This window comes from Sitophilus oryzae, unplaced genomic scaffold (genome assembly GCF_002938485.1).
Source record: "Sitophilus oryzae breed Bouriz unplaced genomic scaffold, Soryzae_2.0 scaffold_1494_pilon_pilon, whole genome shotgun sequence".
In the NCBI taxonomy this organism is placed as follows: domain Eukaryota; kingdom Metazoa; phylum Arthropoda; class Insecta; order Coleoptera; family Curculionidae; genus Sitophilus; species Sitophilus oryzae.
The window spans coordinates 2,871,679-2,892,260 of record NW_022146163.1 but is presented as its reverse complement, the minus strand read 5'-3'; the positions used below and the strand labels follow the sequence as shown (position 1 = coordinate 2,892,260).

Genomic DNA, 20,582 nt, shown 5'->3' with positions numbered 1-20,582 from the left:
ACCTTTTCTTTTCCGCCGAGACTTGGCCCCGAACGGTCTATATTTGCACTTTTTCCTGGCCAGCATCCAAGTCCAATCTCCGCCGCACTCCAGCACATGCCTGTGAAGTTCGCCCAGAGAGTTGCATTGTTTCCCGCACTTGGTACAAGTCCGCGAGTCGCTCCGCTTCCACTGTTTGCACGATACACTATTCTCTACCACACCGATTTTGCCTAAACCCGGTATACTCAGATGCCGATACAGTTCACTCTGATTACCCACGAACTCGTAATGCTGCACCCACACGTTCTGATGGTACGCGCTTTTGTGGTCGAGAAGGTACCGCATGTTGGGGAACTTCCCTCCGCACGCCGCGCATATGTACATCCTGCTTCGAGCCCATTCACCGGTCAGTTCGATTAGTTCGTTATTCGATCGAGACTTGTTCGTTGACGCTTCAAAATTCTCAGTTTCCTGAGAGGAACAGATCAAAGCTATCCTGTCCGAGCGATCTATTTCTTCTTGGATGGAAGAATCTCTGCGTCTTAGATCTAGGAAAACTGGTATTTGCCGGTGGTCGATTTCCTTACTGTCGTTTTCCGTTGGTCGGTCTTCTTCAGTAACCACCTCGAACACCCTGTCAAGAATATCGTTCAAGACTTCTCGGACATCGGAAAAAACTTCCTCGCTGATATCCTCGTCCGAGGTCAGGTTTAATTTGTCGAAAGCCGCCTTCTTGCTGGCTTCTTCCTTGAGATCTTCGAACGGGCCTCTCCTGTCCAAAATTCGGTTAAGTTCCTCCTTTTTTATTTTGTTTTTGTACTCGTGCCCCAGAGTGTACTCTTCCATTTCCTTCGCGCTTTTCTTGTTGTTTGATATTCGTTCTTGGCGCTCCTTCACCACCATTTGAGTCCACATGTCTAATTTACTCAAGTCTCTGTTTTCCTTCTGTAAAAGTATGCTGGCCTGGTATTTTCTCCGGGTGAAGTATTTGTAGTGGACCTCATCGTTATTGGTTTGGGTCTTCTTTTTCGATGGTTTCGCTCCGTATTCGATCTGAGATTCAAAATCTTCACCGAATTGGGGGTTTAGGGAGATAGAAGCGACGGGGGTGATGGCGTTGAGCGAGAGATCGCAACCGTAGTTCTCAGGGTTGGAGTTTTGTACTTCCTTTTCGAAATTCGATATCCGGCTTTCGGACTCTTCGTTTTTGAACAGTTTTCCGTCGATATGGTGGAGGAGATTCTCCTCGATATTGCACTTGATTCGGTTGAAGAAGGCTTTGTCGAACACGTCGTCGAAGGTGAGCGAACTGATTTTCAAATTGTCGATGGAATGGTCGGTGATTTTCTTAACGCGATAGAAATTGTCGAATTCGGGATAAGGGTTCACGCACGCACCTTTGCTTTTGTCTGTAGTCGTGTCCGACTTGCCGGAAGTCGGCGCTTTTCGTTCGCGACGTTTCTTTTGCGAGTCCGAGTCTTTCGCCTGCGCCTGCAATCGCTTGCTTCGTTTCAGAGCGATTTTTGACGTTTTAACGCCGATCTTCTTCGTTCGCATGTCCTTGATTTTGGTCTTCCGTTTCGACTCGGGTCTCTTCGCTACATCAGAGGCAGTGTCCGTCTCGGGTGAGTCTTCAGTCTTGACCTTTAACTTGCTCCTTGTCAGTTTAGGTGTGATATTTTGATCAGAGTCGTCCGAATCGCCGTCTTCCGCCGGGTCCACTTCGTATAATTTCATTGGGGGCTTTTTGTCCACCGAATGTTTGGAAGAATTGTGGTCGGTGAGGTGGGGTAGAGTCAGAAACCTCTCCTCGCATTTGAGACATCCGAAGTACTTGGACGTGTGCTCGCGGACATAGTGCTTGAAGAGGTCGTTAAGCGTGTGCTCCGAGGTGTTGAGCTTATCGCAGTACACGCACGGAGTCGCGCTTAACTGATTCTGCCTCCTGGCGCTGACTCGCCGGTTGGGTTTGGTGGAATGCGCCCGTTCCACGTGCTTCTGTCGCAAATTGGCACTGACGAAGGATCGGTCGCAGTATAAACACAGCATCTTCCGAGGCGACTTGGCTTTGTCTTCCGCCGTTTGGTCGGGCGGTGGCGTGGTGGTAAGCACCCCCTGGACCTTGTCCAGCGGAAGGCTGCAACAGAGACTGGCCTTTTCGTCGTCATCCTGGGCTGCGGTCTCGTCCGATCGGGCCGCGGTCGGAGCGCCGTCGGCGGCGGAGTCTTCGTTGTCGGCGGTCTTGGAGCACTCGGTCTTGCAGGCTACGTCGGTGGCGTCGCCCGAATCGGCCGTTTGGGAGACCGTGGTTGCGTCTCCGAGTTGTTGGTAGCGCGGCTTGCCTGGGTCCGAGGTGAACGAGCCGCTGTTGACCATGCTGACGCGGCTCTAATTAACCTAACCTGAAAAAGGAAACATAAGTCAATAATTTTTAAGCACCAGTTTTATAGGTTCTACTTATAACAACAATACAAAAGATATACAAAAATTCTTGTTCTTCAATAAAAACTGAAAATAAAGTATCAAAAAGATTAAGCCAATGGTGTTGCCTGTCACCAACTTAATTCAAAATATACGTCAACCAAGTTTAAAAACAGAGGAAAATCAGATGTAGAGGCATGGGCATACCAATAAGTGATGATATCATCAGGGCGTTCAAAAATCTACGCCAAATTTTTAAATGGAACACCCTGTATATTTTTTCTTAATTAGAAGGAAAATCAAAAAATAAACATTTTTGTATTTAAAGTATTTCAAAATTTTTATTGGTTAGTGTAATGTATCTACGAATACACGCAGTATTATTTCATATGGCTCTTTCAACGATAAAATACTAGAGAAAAATTATTGGGTGGTTTGATAAAAATTTACTCTGGAAAATGTCATATGAAATATAAAACAGCGAATCTGCGAAACCGTTAAAAATTTTAAATTACTCCAAATACAAAAAATGTTAATTTTTTAATTTTCGTCTATTGAAAAAATAATATACAGTGTGTACCATTTAAAAAAAATCCAAATTAAAAAAAAAATTATTATTTTAGAATGTGTAGCGTAGAATTTTGAATATCCTGTATGTTTTACGATTATCATATTTATAGCAAAGTAAGTACAGATCATCTAAAATACACACCTAATATAGTTTTGATTCCCCGACTGTTCTATTCTTAATAATTTTTTTAAGAAAGGCTGAAAAATATATTTTTTTATTTATTTATTAATATCTCTGAAACTATCGAAATATATTTTCTCATATCTTAGTGATCTGAAAGAAAGCCAAAAATGCAATAATATACAGAGTGTTCCATATAAAAAAAATCATCCCGATCCACTTACTTTTTTGGGCCACCCTATAAAACTTCAAATATTTTCCTGAAATACATCCTAGTACATACTTAATAGTAAGGTTTGCACTTAAAAAAAATTCCCAAGTTTTATATTCTAGAGGTGGGTATTCACTTGCAACAAAACACTCCGAACGAACCAAACGCGCCGCGCGCGCTTTATCAAGTTTGTCTAGTCAGTACGTTGCGCCGAACCGAACCGAACGCGCCAAACATTTTCCGAAGCTTGTCGGTAAACGGGATTTGCTCAAAAGAATTTGTTCGTTGACCGGTGTTCAGTGGATACGGCAGTTTTGAACGTTCGTTGTGTTTGGGGTGTTTTTAAACTGTACCTAGCTATGGAGTGGAACAGAGAAAAGTGTTTAGAGTTAACTGATGAGTTTGAAGGTCGGCCTATTTTATTAAATTAATAGTTAATTATTAAATTAATTAAATTCTTCTTATGTATATAATCTAGGTCACTAAGTAAGGCCATATTATATTGACGGCGCAAAAAGAGGCGTATTGCCCAAATTTTTCGTCCTTTCCTTTTTTTCTCTTTTTTGTTACCCGCTAATGCCTCTATCATTAAAAAAGCACCAGCGGCTATGATAATATCAGATGCATCGTTATCGGCAAACACACTAACACTGATTCACACACTGATTACCGGTGGGAACGCAGCGAACACCGCAAACAGGCGGAAGGCTCCGCGCAAAATGTTTTGTTGCAGGTCGTTCAGAGCGCTCTCGGAAAATGTTTCGTTGCAGATTGTTTGGAGTGCGCGGCGCGTTTGGTTTGTTCGGAGTGTTTTGTTGCAAGTGAATACGCACCTTAGGAGCTACAGATGCCCGACGCACTAAAGTCGAACCCTTGTATACAAATGTTATTAATCAATAACCTATATAAAATTTTCTTATTCTGATGATATTGCTCACATTGTACAAACTCACCCAAAAAAACTTCGGAAATTTCAGCAGTTGTCACTGATCCAAAGGTCAAAATAGAACTAACACGCACATTTTACCCATTAACTACTCACTACCTACCTATCTTAAAGTTATCACAATTGCCTTTAAATGTTAAATATACATAGCTGTATTATTTATTATATTGAGTTTATATAGAAATTTACCCCTATTTAGACCAGGTAGGAAAAATAAACTTTTATTATATGTTCAATAAACCAGGAGACAAAGAAAAGTAAGCGACTTCAAATTTACTACTTAATTTCTTATAAATACCATAGAATCGAAAAAAAGGGTGCCAGAGTTGGTTTGAAAATGAAGATCTCTGTCATTTTTATATGTAAATTATAGGGTGAATGTCATCGATGGTCATTTCCACACTAACTTGACACCATATACGTATTACTTTTTACAAATATACTCAGGGTTCCCTATTTAACCCCGTGTGCAATTTCTGTGCCGTAAGAAAAAGACAACATAACCCAGCTCCATATTAAAACCATATACGTATTACTTTTTACAAATATACTCAGGGTTCCCTATTTAACCCCGTGTGCAATTTCTGTGCCGTAAGAAAAAGACAACATAACCCAGCTCCATATTAAAACTGCATAAGTCTATTTCACCCGGATATGGATTGAACTGCGATTGCGCCAAACTCCGATTGATTGTTGTTTTAGTTCTGTTTGGATTACTTTTTATTTGTGCGCGTAAAAGAGTGATTTTGTTTAGTTTATTGTTTCCAACTATTTTTTGATATTTTTCCAACTCCATGATGATGTGTTATAAATTGGTTATAAATAATAAAAATATAAATAAAATTGAAGGTTAGGGGAAATGTCAGTCAACCACTTCCCTTTAAAAACATCGACCAATGAAAACTTCTTCAGGTGAGGCATGCTCAGTTAAATGAATATCCGGGTGAAATAGACTTATGCAGAATTCCATATTGTTCTCTCACTGTTTGGGCTTCACTTTTTGGAGATTAGGCTGAGTATATTTGTAAAAAGTAATACGTATATGCTTGACACCGCTTTGTTTTCGATCATAGAGTAATTTTTCTATTACCAACTTCAAAACAGTAATAAGAAAATGAGGAATATTTAAATAATATTGAAATAGCTGTATTCCTATCGTAATAAAAGTGACAACGGCAACAGTAGTGGTAAATCTTTAGGGTCCGAATTCTGAACACCTGCACCGATTGACGTGAAATTTTAACAGTGAATAGAGATATGTGTAAGAAACAAAAGTTACAGAGTAGCGATGTGTGCTTTCACCGTGGGGGTGAGTGCCACCCCTTCTCGGGGGTGAAAAATAAATCACTCATTTTAATTACAAAAATCAATAAAGGGATGAATTCTAAGCAAAAAATGTTCTATAAAATTTTTACAAAAAAATAATATTTTCCTAGGACAGAGGACAAGCAATTTTCCCAACTTCCTACTTTTTTTTAGAAGCCATAATACATGTAATAATGTATCGTGATAGGAATAAAAACCCTTGTTTTAAAAAAAATTGTTTTATTAATTTAAAATTTAAATTTAACATTATTGAACATTATAAAATGCATAAATAATTATTGTTATGACAACTCTAAAATTAAAATAAAATCGTACCACCCTTAATATTTTATTTAATAACTAGCGTGTACCAGCGACTTCGTTCGCCTCGAATTAATCATTTGTAATGGTGATAATAAAGCAAAGCAAGAATTTCCATTAACATACAAACTGGATAAAATTTTCTCACATTTATGTCAGTATGAGAAAAAACACTATGGCGATATTATTATATAACTTGGTAATATTTGAGGGGTAGTTTCATCTCGTTGGAATTTGACTTTCGAAAAATCCGTTTGCCAAAAATAAGCTTTTTACGTCAAGCCGTTTAAGCAGAATCGTGGTTAAGAAATTACCCAACTTTTTGGTATGGTTTGGTTGGGTAACACCCTGTATGATTTTTTAAAAAAATTCTCTGAAAGGAAGCCAAAAATGCAATAATATACAGGGTGTTCCATATAAAAAAATCATCCCAATCCACTCACAATTTTTTAACTACCCTATAGAAGTTAAAATATTTAGACATCCTCGTACATACTTTAGGTTTACACTTAAATAAAATTCCCAAGTTTTTTATTCTAGCATCTACAGATGCCCGACGCACTATTGCCGGACCCTGTATGTACCTACCGTATAAAAACGACGTCCAGTTGGCTGGGAAATGATGATCGATGACATTTCCTATATAAATTTACATATAAAAGGACAGCGATCTTCATTTCATAGCTATCGCTGACGCCGTTTTTTGTCGTTTTTTTTTTGATATTTCTAACATATTTCTATTATTGTTTTCCATAACTTTCAGTCTTCCAATACAGAGCAAAAAGTATACAGAAGAAAGAATTTACATTAGAAGGGTAGCTAAATGTAATCGATATGATCTATTCATAGTTTTGATAAGATAACTGTAACATGTAGATATTAATAGTTTAAAAAAAAACGATGTTTTAAGTGGAATGAGATATAGGCGCAACTATTAGGTAATTTTAAAGATAACACTCTTCCATTGCATATTTAAAATATCTCTGAAATACGTGCAAAGATTAATTAAGTTATCAGAATGTAGGATAGACAAAAGGTTTTGTCTAAACTGAGTTCAAACAACATAAGGCTTATTATTTATCAGCGCCTACAGATTTGAATATACGGTATATACAGGGTCCTGCAACAGTACGTCGGGTATCTGCAGCTCCTATAAAAAAGAACGTAGAAATTTTGTCTAAGTGCATACCTAAAATATGTACTAGAATGTATTTCAGGAAAATATTCTAACTTCTACAGAGTGGCTCAAAAAGTGTGAGGGGATCGGTATAATTTTCTTAAATGGATCATCCTGTCTCCTGTATAGATATGGTTGCATTTTTGACTTCCTTTCTGATAACTTTACATAATCCTGAGATATTATTAAATATGTTTTGATAGTTGTAGAAATATTAATTAATAAAAAATATATATTTTCAGCCTTTAAAAAAAATGTCCGGAAATCAAAACTATACTAGGTATTTGCTATAGATGGGCAGTATTTATATTGTTATACATACATAGCGTAATTTTAAATCATTCAGTTGTTTTGTGTTCAAAATTCTACTCCAAATTTTCTAAAATATAAAATAATTTTTCGTCGTTTTTTTTTTAAATGGAACAACCCTTTATATATATTTTTTTGTTAGATGCAGAATTAAAAAATGAACATTTGTTGTATTTAAAGTATTTTCAAATTTTTAACGGTTTCGCAGATATTCGCGGTATTATATTACATATTATGACTCTCTTTCAACAACAAATTTTTATCAAAGCCTAATGATTTTTGTCTGGTGTTTTACTAATGAAAACGCCATTTGTAATAATACAGCAAATATCTGCAAAACCGTTAAAAATTTTAAAATACATTAAATACAAAAAAAAATTTACATCTAACAAAAAAATAATATACAGGGTGTTTATTAAAAAATCAAGAAACCATTTAAAAAATCAAGAAAAATTATTTTATATTTTAGAAAGTTTGGCATAGAATTTTGAACACCCTGTATGTTTTAAGACTGACCAACTAGAGTAAGTAACTAGCATAGTTTTGATTCCAGGACCCATCACATTTTTTATATGTCTAAAAAATATATATTTTTATATTTTATTTATTTTTATCTCTGAATTTATCAAAATTTTTTTAATAGTATCTTAGAAGTATGTAAAGTGATCAGAAAAGAAGTCAAAAATGTAAATGTAATATTTAGGATGTTCTATTTAAAAAAATCATCCCAATTCACTCATACTTTTTGAGCCACCCTGTAGAAGTTAAAATATTTTCCTAAAATAGGCCCTAGTACATACTTTACGTATGAACTTAAACAAAACTTCAAGTAACAAAGATCTCTTATATAGGACCTATAGATGCTTCACGCACTGTTGCAGGCCCTTGTATAGTAGGAGCAAGTAGGAGTTTATGTAAAAATAAACTAATTTAGAATAAATTTATACAACTTTATTGTTTTGTTTCAATCAAAGAATAATGTAACACATTTCAACAAATTTTAACCACCAAAATTTGGAAAAAAGTATTGTTTCTAACTACACAAATTTTTTAATACAACGAATACATAAATAATAATTAAAAATTAATAATAAGTAATATTACTTACAAACATTTTTACAACAATTATTTTGGCATTAGTTTCTACATATTAATAATAAGTACCTACTGAATAAAAAAAACATAAATCAATAAAATAATAACAAAAATATGTCCGAATTTATCTTAATATTACAGTAATAAAAATAATATCTAATAACCGCTAATCCTAAAACTGTGATTAAATTAAACACTAATATTGCTAACATCCTCAACTCAATTCTCGAGCGACTCCTCCTCACAAGTAATATTGTCCTTATATTTTAAACCTAAGTTATACAAGGTCGTCGTAGCACAAATTACAGCTGGGCTTGTTGTGAGTTCCGTCGTGAGTCCTCTGTGCAAGCACGGAAACCGTCGTTTATAATTACCAAACGCACGTTCAATAACCTCCATTGTGCCTTTGTGAGCTTTGTTGAAGCGTTCGTCACGTGCACTAGCTACAAGAATCAAATTAAAAAGTATTATAATATGTATACAGGGTGCTACAAATTCGAGGTACGAGCATTGGTATCTCGGCAACCATAATAGATACGAACATGGTTAAATTGGGGCAAAGTTGCGCTTTAGAATTTTCACCGAGATGAAAAAATTGTATATTGTGGTTTTCACCGAGATGCCATCAAAAAAGTTTTAAAAATTACAAGTATTGCTGAGTTAACTCAGTTTTCTCGAAAAGATTTTTCCCAGAAAAACGGATTTTTTGAAAATCGATTTTATTTTTTCCTATCGTTACTTTTTAGAAAATCAAAAAACAAATTGCACATTCTCATAGCCACTTTATTATAATCATAACCACTATCTGATAGTATTTTTAGATTTTCAAATTAGCTGATAATTTGTGAGATACATAGTCTTATTTCTCTTTATAACTTAATTTTTTTAAATACGGACCTGCATTTTTTATTTCATGTTTTGAAAGAACTCGGTCTCCTGAGTACAATGATATACCACACTTAATATATATATTTTTTGTTTTGGACATTTGAACCCAATTTTTTTAAACTAATTTCAAGTCCGACTCTGTTTTTTTTAATATTTAACCTATTCATCATTATAATATTGATTAGCTTTAAAACCTAACAATGATGTGGGGTAAAACATTAAATACGGAAAATTAAATGCAATCAAATAATAAAAAATATTATAAAATAAATAATATAAATATAATATTTGATGGCATCTTGGTGAACATCCCAAGGTGCAACTTTGCCCCAATTTGCCCTTTTTTTACTTGCCTGGATGAACAATTGGTGTTAGCAGATTTGGTCTTTTCTTCGGATATCCTCTATCAGCCAAAAGAACGCCCCCCATTTCACCTTTCTCGCAAGCTACTCGCAGATAACTTCTATCATAGATTATGCCGTCAGTGGATGCTCCGGGATATCTAGCAACAATGTCAATCATTTCCCTCTGTGGACCCACCGCAATCTAAACAGGTACGTTCGTTTTAGAACATAATTAAAAATAATTGTTGTCGTATATAACTCACTTGTATATTTAGAGAGAAGATGCCTCTGCGATTTGTGAAAACATACTCCTTGTGATCTCCTATGTTAGCAATTTTAATATGCATACAATCTACGCACGCTGCCACACCAGGAAATCCAGCTATTGCCTGAAACAACCTTACGTTTCGTTGTTTCTGTTCCAGGTATTTAGGATGTTGAATATAGTCACGCAAATGCCTAGCTATTCCCTCGGAAACATTTTTTATTATAAGGCTTACTGATTCCCGGCTTATTCCACGTAAATCCCCGTTAACCAACTAGAAAATTAAGATTGATTAGAAACATGGATTACAAAAACAAGAGGAACTTACCTGAAAATCTCCTGTTGCATAATATCGTAAACTGGTTAAAAGTTGGATTAGGGGCGATACGGGTTCGGAGTCTAGGCTATTGGCAACAAGAGGTAGTAAAACATTTAGCACAAACGTTTTCGAAAAACGATAGCGGTAGCAAAACGCCTGGTCCTCGTAAAATTCAATTGGGTTTTCGGCATCACAAATACATCTTTTGTGCACTCTGTTTTCAGATACCTCTTCCACATTGTCGAAATACTCAAGGAAATCCTTAACTTCTTTTAGATCCATTTATAATTTATGAAGAATAGTAAAAACAATTCAAAATTCAAAACACGGGCGACAATAAGGTAAACAAAAGTAAAGACTAGAAAAAAAGTAGGTTATGTTTGTGCAGTGTTCCACATATTTCATTCCAAAAATCACTAGAAAAACAAATGTTACTAAACTTCACTTGCTCGAGCCGTGAACTGCGCATAGAGGCCGGAGACAACGATTCCGACGTCACGATCGTAGACGAGCTTACTTTATTGCTTTGTGGCATGTTATTGCTTTGTGGCATGTGCCCAGGGCTGCCTTTTTTATTGTTAATCTAAGAGCTGCCTGCAAGCTCACAGAAAATTTAAGTAGTTTTTTGATTAAATCATTTTAACGACTTCATAAATCATTTGAACTTACGTTATACCGGGTGCGTTTCAAAAGTGGCTCAGGCTCACCCCTATAACTTTTTTAATTTTTCAGATAAAAAAAAACGAGATTTGATATGATGTTAGTATAGGACAAACATAGATAAAAGACTTATACTATTAAATAGATAGGCAACTTATAATACATTTCAATTTTATTATACAAGGGCGCCTCTGGTAGTCGGAGGAAGAAATACTAATGGAAGAGAGGGGTGCGGGGAAGGGGGGTTGTTTTAGTTAATTTAAAATAAATTTAGACATACATGTAAGAACACTTTGTGTGCTTTTAATTAGGTCGAACATATTATAAACGATAAATCAACTTAATTAAAAGCATACAAAGTGTTCTTATGTCGGATATTAATTAAAAATATATTAAAAGACTAGAAATAGTATATATTAAGTTGTTACAGTTATAATTTAATCTTTGGCGGTTTTCAGCAAATAGCAGGCAGTTTTACATAATTTTCCTCCCTTTGAAGTGAATTGGAAACGGCTATATAATTTTGGTGTAGCCAAGATTCCCAGTTTGTTTCCGTTTGAGACCTGAAATAATAAAAACAAATTAAATTAGATGTAATCATCTGCTGATCATGCTAATATAACACAACACGCGTCCTTAATTCCTTACATGCACCGTAAAAAAATTAAATAACTGCTCAGCAAGTAGCATTTATTAGCAGTACTAATTTAAAAAATCTATAACTGTAAGTAGATATGTTTAATTTACTTACCATTGTATCCTTCGGAAACCAGGTGTACAACAATTAAAGTCCATGATAAAAAATAATTAAGAGTCTATACAAAACACAAATTGTCCCACCATTTTTAAAAAACATTGTCTAAAAACAGAATACTGGCAAAAACTCTGAAGGAATTTAATTTTACAATAATTCGACAAATCAAAACGAAATCAAACCGTAAAATCACAACAAAAGCGTCTCTGAGTGACAGTTAAAAATCAAATTTTATTATTGTCAGATATTGACATTTGCATTGTTAATATTGACAGTTTTAATATTTTGCGCCTCTGCATCTTGGAGGAAAAACTATTTTTAATGAACCGTCATTTCCATTTAAGTTTCTCAGCCATGGACACAAATTAGGATTGACTGACGTATCCTCGTATCCAATTGAGTGTCCGGATTGCACAACGACCTTAGCGCGTGGCCGCGGGCAGCCCAGTAGGCAAGCGAGACAGCGACGCGCCGATTTAACAAAATAAATAATTTTAAACCTGCCGTCGCGTCATTTCGTTAATAATTATCGTAGCGTGTTGATTTTTGCGACAAGCTAAATAACTGGATTATTTTTTATATTTTCGATTTGATTACATTGCCCCAGCATATTATAACTTTGAGATAAAAAATCTCTGTTATAAATTTTAAAACTGACAGATATGAATACTATCATTTAATTAGTTATATATCTTTGAATAAGAAGACTAAGGAAGGAGCATATCAAAAATCTTAGGTACACCGCGATGGGCCTCAAATATGGCCGACTTAAATTCCGGTTTATCAGTGTCGTTCTAATTTTATTTAAAAAATGTAAAACTATGATGTAGGGTAGACGTGGGGTAGACTCAATAATTTGTTGTTTTATTTTACGTTGTGAATAAATGTTGGTAGTTATTAAAATTGTTATAAAAATATAATTCTAATAAAAATAGATAAGTTATAATAAGTATTTATTAACACAAACACCCGATACGCTACTGAAGCAGGTAAGTCAAATTAACGTATCTAAATTCTTTGACATCTAATCTTTGACAAGTAATAAATAAAACCTAAAATGCAAGAAAAATATATAATTTAGTTAATTTAAGTGAATTTCATAAATGATCGGTTTACTACACGTATGTATATTATATAGTCACTTACTAGCGAAAAGTTGTTCCATTATTTCACTCAATTTTTGCCGAGATCTACCGCACGCTACACAACCAACTATTTTAGAGTCTTTTTTCGATAAATCGCGATAGTGTCACTGTTAATTTAAGTTCTGCCACAATTTCCATCTAGATTTACTACCTTTATACAACTATCAGTAGTAGAATAAATAATAAATAACATAAAATAAGCTCCATAAAGACTGACAAATCCACAAAATTTCAAATCAAATTCAAATGTGTCAAATGAATCGTCAAACAGAACTGTCAAGGATCCCCACCCTAGAGAGCTTTTATGGTGCCTTTTCCGCCCACCATGCATGAATACATGGATAGCATTATGCTCCTTCCTTAGTCTTCTTATTCAAAGTTATATATTTAGTTAAAACATATTCAAAATTTAGGTCTATCGGTTTATGCTAGCAGTAATAACGAGTATAAATAAAAAAATGGTCAGTACAACGCTCGCCGTTTTTAGCGCACGTTCAGCTTTGGTCTTAATTTTAGCGCTATTTTTACAGAAAATAAATTCTGAACTTTGATCAAATGACAAGAACATTATCATTGCCGATATCTCCTGGTTATAATGTAGTTCTTTTTTCAAAATATTGCATTGTTTTAGCTTAAAAAAAACTTGAATTATGCGGCTTTTTTGCGAGAGCTACCGGAGCTGCGTTAATAAAAAGATGGCTATGTACGTATTGTGAATCATCCTTAACGCTGGAGCTACGGCCGGCCTTAATTTTGTACAGTAAGGTTTATCTATTTATAGAAAAAAAAACATTTTTGGTAGTACAATCTTCAATACCTACACTACCATAGTGTGTAGTTGGCAACTATTGATTTTGGTTAGAAATTGTGTGTAACAACAATAGAAAACCAGAAACGTAAAAACTGCCTAGATTTTTATGGGTAATAAACTAGTTGGAGTCATAAACAGCAAAATGTTTCCGTATATATAGGTGGCTATAGAGACTAGAAAGCATCATAATGCGAAAGTGAAATTATTGCTTTGTATTTAAACTTTAGTATTCCACATAAAAAATATTTTTTTTGTCTAGTCTACCAATTACAAAATACAAAATTAATATTCACTGATTTGAACTTTTCACAATAAAATCTCACACCAAAAAACAAAAACCTTTTATACGGAGTGTTTTAAATTTAACTGTCCGCATTTGAATCTCGAAATTATAAAATATATTTACAGAAGGTATATTATAAACTAGCGTGTACCCGCGACTTCGTTCGCCTCGAATCATTTGTAATGGCGATGATAAAGCAAAGCAAGAATTTCCATTAACATACAAACTGGATAAAATTTTCTCACATTTTTATGTCATGAGAAAAAACAATATGGCGATATTATTATATAACTTGGTAATATTTGAGGAGTAGTTTCATCTCGTTGGATTTAGACTTTCGAAAAATCCGTTTGCCAAAAATAAGCTTTTTACGTCACGGAGTTTAAGCAGAATCGTGGTTAATCAATTACCCAACTTTTTGGAACATCCTGTGTGATTTTTTAAAAAATTTCAAAATATGTAAAAAAACAAAATAAATTATGCGTGTCTAGGCGTTTTCCCGAAAGACTAACCGTTTTTTAAATAACAAATATTGTAATATTTGAGGGGCGTTTTCACCCTCTTGGAATTTGAGATTCGAGAAACCCCTCCTTATCGAACCTCTACACCCCACAGTCAATCCGTTTGCCAAAAATCAGCTTTAAATTAAACGTCAAGCAGTTTAAGCAGAATCGTGATTACTCAATGGTCATATTTTATGAAACACCCTGTATATTTTTTTAAAAAATCTTAAAATATGTAAAACAACAAAATAAAATATTCGTGTTTAAGAGTTTTTCCGCAAAACTCACCGGATTTTAAATAAAAAATATTTTAATTTTTGAGGGGTGGTTTCACCCCCTTAGAATTCGAGTTTCGAAAAATCCCTTCTTATCGAACTTCTACACCCTAAAGTCAATCCTTTTTCCAAAAATCAGCTTTTTACGTCAAGCGCTTTAAGCAGGATCGTGATTAATCAAGGACCAGATTTTTCGAAACACCCTGTATATACAATTTTAAAAAATCTTAAAATATGTAAAAAACAAAATAAAATATACGTGTTTAAGCGTTTTTTCGGAAAACTCACTGGTTTTTAAATAAAAAATATTGTAATATTTGAGGGGTGGTTTCACCCCCTTGGAACTGGAATTTCGAAGAATCCCTTCTTCGCAACCTGTATGCCAAAATTGAGCTTCTTACGTTGAGTGGTTTGAGCAGGATCGTGATTAATCAGTGAGTCAGTCACTTAAGGATTTTATAAATTAGTATAGATTATTAAAAAAATATACAACAGTATCTGTCTCACCTATAAAAGAAATCTTCCCCCATATAATAAGTATCTAAATCTATTCGTCTATTTTATCATACCGTATTAATTGTTATTGTTTATAACTTTATGGTTTACGCTTAAGTATAAAAATCAACAAAATCAATTACAAAACTATTTTATTTTTTATAGAATTTAAACGACTGGACTTAATCATTTTATCGTTCTTGGGATAGTGTTTTTATTTTTATTGAAACATTATTTAATTATAGTAAGCCTTGACTGAGAGACAAACTATTAATAATCAGTTTTTAACAATCTTATCAAGGTATTTATTTATTGCAGATTGCAGCTATTCGGTTTATTAAAATATATTATAATGCATTTAGATATTCCCCCGAGTTAGGATATTTGAATATTTAAAATAGAATTACCTGATAAAATAGAATAGAACTACCTGAATATTCTGGCCGATCATTCGAACTCGTGTAAAAATACCGGGTGCGTCTCAAAAGTGGCTCACCCCCTATAACTCTTTTATTTTTTCAGATAAAAAACGAGATTTGGTATGTTAGTATATGACATAAATTAGGATTGATTGACGTATTCAATTGTTTTGGCACCCTCGGTATTTTTTTTACTTTATTCGATAGAAAATGACATTCTGAATAGAATGACATATCATATGTCAACTTTTGACATTCTCGCTTAAGGCTATGTTAAAAACATTAATTTTTAATCAAGGAGCCTTGGAAAAATAGATTTGATCGTCTAATGTTAATGTCCTGGTCAGTTAGAAAATGTTCAAATTGTATTTTTATTCATATCTCAATTTTTTCAAATGGAACGAGGGTGGCTCATTAGCATATTTGGAAAAATCATTTTTTTACGAATAATTTGATACCACACACTTGGTATTTCGAATTAAATTTTCGTTACGAACGGCAAGTTATAATTTCAAATAAACCATACGCGAAAATGTCAAAAGTTGACATATGATATGTCATTCTATTCAAAGTGATATTTTCTACATAATTAAATTAAAAAATAACAAAGGTACCATTTAAAAATAAAAAGTTGTAGTAATTTCCGGTGAAACAGGAAGTAACCAAAAACAATTGAATACGTCAATCAATCATAATTTATGTCATATACTAACATACCAAATCTCGTTTTTTTAAATGGAATAATAAAAAAGTTATAGGGGTGAACCACTTTTGAGAAGCACTTGGTATAAAGCAGGGTAGACCGGTAGACTCAAACCTGACTCCTGACTCGATAATTGGTTTTTTCATTTTAAATTGTCAATAACTGGTAATAGTTATTAAAATTGCGATAAAAATATGCATTTCTATTAAAAGTAGATAAGGTATAACTGGGAAAGCAACCGAGTAGTGAACACTCAAGAGATAGCAGTCTACACTAGAGTTGCCAACCGTCCTCTATTCCAGAAGACAGTCCTCTTTTCTCTCGCGCTTTGAACAAGTCCTCTTTTTTTGCATACCAAACTCAAAACCTAAAAAATATTCGTCTATCGCCACAATGCTTTAAAAAATTGATATCTGTCTTTCGTTTTAGCCCAGGGCCGATACATCGTTTTACATGGGTGACCTTCAACAAATTAGAGACAAGCTGCGATTTTGCATGGAGCTTCATTTTGTAGATCTTTAAACATCCTGAAACCCCAGCGATGAACCGTTGAGCCCGTCACCCCAAAACCATCCCTACAAGGGGTAAAAATGACCCTTTTTTTACTTTTTCTTCAATAACTCTAAAACTACGAATTTTAGTAAAAAAAGTCATGAGTAAAAAATTGAAGAGAAGAAAATTTCCTACTACATAGGTAAAGAACCAAAATTTTTAGAATTTCAGTGGCGCAGATGCGAATTCTTTAATTTTGGAGGATTGTTTTAATAACCGCTCGACCATTCTGTGTTTAACTTCAAATGAAAGCATTTTTGATATAAATCTCGAGAGCAAAAAATTTATTAGGATACAAGTTCCTATAAAAAGGAATATATGGCGGAGATAATTTTTTTAAATGTGTGTTTTTTACATTTTAAAAACATTGAATAAGAAAAATTGCAGTTTTACGCATAATTTCCCATGAAATAGGTATATTGAAAAATGTACACGTTTAATAACAAAATAAGAAAAACCTTAGCTCAAAAATAGGATCTTATCTTAAGGATAGTCCTCATTCACTTCCATATTTGTTGGGTTCATACATGTAATGCCATTGCATTGACCACATGCCATAGTGCAGGTGAGACAAAAAAAAGTAGATATGGATAGTGCCAGATACATGCTTTATCAACAGTACGTAGCTAGACGAAGTCTTAATACCAACTTCAACTTGGCATCATTACCACCTACCTCCAGTAGTGCGAAATATCATGGACTTCGAGTTTTTCATCAGGTAAGTTAAATTTATGTTGCATTCAAATGTTAACTAAATTCACATTTCATAAAAAGTAGCATGTACATGCAGGCGAATGGGATTCACCTGCACTGTGGCATGTGGTCAATGCAATGGCATTACATGTATGAACCCGACAAATGTGGAAGTGAATGAGGACTATCCTTAAGATAAGTTATCCTATTTTTGAGCTAAGGTTTTTCTTATTTTGTTATTAAACGTGTAAATTTTTCAATATACCTATTTCATGGGAAATTATTTGTAAAACTGCAATTTTTCTTATTCAATGTTTTTAAAATGTAAAAAGCGCACATTTTGTTTTGAAAAAGTTTTGTTGAAAATGGTTTGTTTTATTTTTTTCGAGTTAGTTTTTTTTAGTTTCGATTAGTTTCGAGTATAACATTTTTAAGAAAGTAGGAAAACCATCAATCGCATAACGTTGAAAAATTTTTGATAAATACTGGACATTGGCCAGGTTTCAAAAAATGTTTTGCCTGTGCCTCTTTTTTACCCTATCATCCTCTATTTATTTTGAAAGTTGACAACCCTAGTCTACACAGATGCTTCCGTACCTTCAGGAGGCACAGGTATAGGCTCAAGGTATCTTCTCAGAGGAACTAGACATCCGACGATCTCATGACTGTAATGTTCTCGAAACAGAGGTTTACGCCATAAAGGAAGCGATCAGTTGTATACGAGAGAAAATTGCTGATAGACCAATAGGGGATATCGTGATATATTCTGGCAGCTTAGCGATTTTTGACCTACTAACTGAACGAAAAGTATCAGATATTTAGAAATTTTAAGTGTCTAGGCAAGGACTAAACCTAAAATTAGAGCAATGTCGAATTGAAAATGCAATTTCGGTGAATGTTTAATTATGTATATTTATTTATAATCAGACCACCACACGGTGTTTTGTATAATTAACTACACAATATTAGTTTCATCAAAATAAATTAAAACCGCCATTAAAGTTAAACATAAAGGTACACTGGCACGAAAAACGGAGACTTTAAAATTTTCATGTATTTTAGAGCTTAATATACCGGGTGCGTTTCAAAAGTGGCTCACCCCTATAACTTTTTTATTTTTTCAGTATGTGACATAAATTAGGATTGATTGACGTATTCAATCGTTTTCGGTCACTTGTCCTTTTCGGTCATTTTCCTGTTTCACCGGAAATAATTACAACCTTTGATTTTTAAATGCCACTCTCGGAATTTTTTTACTTTATTCGATAGAAAATAACACACGTAGACACATGTCAACTTTTGACATTCTCACTTACACAAAAAGTCGTATTTTAAATATCTAATCTAGAGTGCCAGTTAAAAACACTAACACTAATAATTTCAAATAAACCACATTCTAAAATGTCAAAAGTTGGCATATGATATGTCATTCTATTCAGAGTGTTATTTTCTATCGAATAAAGTGAAAAAATACCGAGGGTGCCATTTAAAATCAAAAGTTGTAGCCATTTCCGGTGAAACAGGAACTGACCGAAAACAATTGAATACGTCAATCAATCCTAATTTATGTCAAATACTAACATACCAAATATCGTTTTTTTAAGTAAAAAAATAATAAGGGTGAGCCAGTTATAAGGGTGACGCACCCGGTATTTTTTGAAAATCAAGTTAAATAAAAAAAACTGAATTTTTAAGAGACTAAACATACAATATAGGTATGTAAATAACATTAAAATGTCAATGACCTGTCAAACCAGATACCAGAATTTGTATCTTCGTTTTATAATACAATATGATCGAAAAAAAAACGGCGTCAGCGATGGCTATAAAATGAGGATCGCTGTCATTTTATATGTATAATTATATGGGGAATGTCATTGCGGGCGTCGTTTTTTTTCGATCATACAATAGTACAAAGATGGTATAATAAACACAAAGCGAATAGACATACACTATGATCAAAACGCTTTTTAATTAAGATTGCTTTGTATAATAATAGTTACACAATAGTTACAAAAAAATATATTAGATCTCGGATTAGATTTCTTCAGTCTCGTCATTAAAAAAAAATTATCGTACAGTAGGTATCATAAAATCAAAAAGTTTTATGATCAAGCAGGCTTTGACAGGTTGACAATTCAACAAATTGAAATGCCATTTAGGTACGTAAGAATTAGATTAAAGAAGAAATTTAATTTAAACAAATTTAAGGTAAGTACTTTCTTAGTAGAAATAATACCGTATGATCGAATAAAAACGGCGTCAGCGATGGCTATGAAATGAAGATTGCTGTCATTTTATATGTAAATTTATATGGGAAATGTCATCGATCGTCATTTCCCAACCAAATGGACGCCGTTTTTTTTTCGATCATACGGTACCTATACTGAATGATCAAATTGAGCATATTGTAGGTGGGTACACCTATATTCAAGCCTATATTATTTGAGTACCTACTCATATCAATATTTCTTTAAAAGTAGGTAGGTACAATGCGATGTGTACTATGTGAAAAATCGCGTCATAGTTGGCTAGGAAATGACGATCGAATGACATTCTCCAAACAATTTTACATAATATATGAAACGTCATCAATCTTTATTTCCAATTCAATAGTCGTTCTTTTTTTCGATTGTATGGTACAATATACTCAAACAGTTGTATGATTAAATGTATCGTATGACCGAAAAAAAACGGCGTCAAAGACAGCTGGGGCATTACACTCAATGAAATGATCATTTTGGCGAGGTCAATCTCTAGGCGTCTTTTACTAAAAATTGACATAAATATTGTCTAAATTAGGTAAGACTAATTATAGTATATGAAAAAAACGGCGTCCAGTTAGCTTGGAAATGACGATTGATGACGTCCTATTTTTACACATCAAATGACAGCGATCTTCATTTCATAGCTATCGTTGACGTCGTTTTTTTCGATCATTAGGTAGAAGGTTTCCAAACACAAATCTGTTTCAAGAAAATTATTTTTTATCGAATTCTAAAATACCTACACCAT

At 33.8% G+C, this 20,582-nt stretch overlaps 2 protein-coding genes across 3 annotated transcripts in view; both read right to left on the bottom strand.

Moving 5' to 3' along the window:
• The window catches only part of LOC115877501 (extracellular matrix-binding protein ebh), a 43,799-nt gene that overhangs the window by 21,627 nt on the left and 1,590 nt on the right, over window positions 1–20,582 (bottom strand). For both annotated transcript variants that reach the window (XM_030893699.1, XM_030893700.1), the window contains exon 2: window positions 3–2,384. In XM_030893699.1, the coding sequence (XP_030749559.1) occupies window positions 3–2,358 (2,356 nt within the window). In that variant the 5' untranslated portion in view covers window positions 2,359–2,384. The remainder of the gene's footprint in view (window positions 1–2; window positions 2,385–20,582) is intronic.
• Window positions 8,408–10,710, bottom strand: LOC115877502 (putative nuclease HARBI1). Its single transcript, XM_030893701.1, has 4 exons — window positions 10,284–10,710; window positions 9,954–10,229; window positions 9,700–9,892; window positions 8,408–8,901 (listed from the first exon to the last, which is right to left on the bottom strand). The coding sequence occupies exons 1-4, from the start codon at window positions 10,554–10,556 to the stop codon at window positions 8,678–8,680; spliced, it is 966 nt and encodes a 321-aa protein (XP_030749561.1). The 5' UTR covers window positions 10,557–10,710; the 3' UTR covers window positions 8,408–8,677.

What these genes read in the sequence shown, in the direction of transcription:
- LOC115877502 (XM_030893701.1), bottom strand. Translation starts at nt 10,556, where the DNA reads ATGGATCTAAAAGAAGTTAAGGATTTCCTTGAGTATTTCGACAATGTG. An exon ending in ATGCAACAGGAGATTTTCAG is followed by an intron (nt 10,230 to 10,283) that starts GTAAGTTCCTCT and finishes TTAATTTTCTAG; the next exon opens with TTGGTTAACGGGGATTTACG. An exon ending in TCTTCTCTCTAAATATACAA is followed by an intron (nt 9,893 to 9,953) that starts GTGAGTTATATA and finishes GTACCTGTTTAG; the next exon opens with ATTGCGGTGGGTCCACAGAG.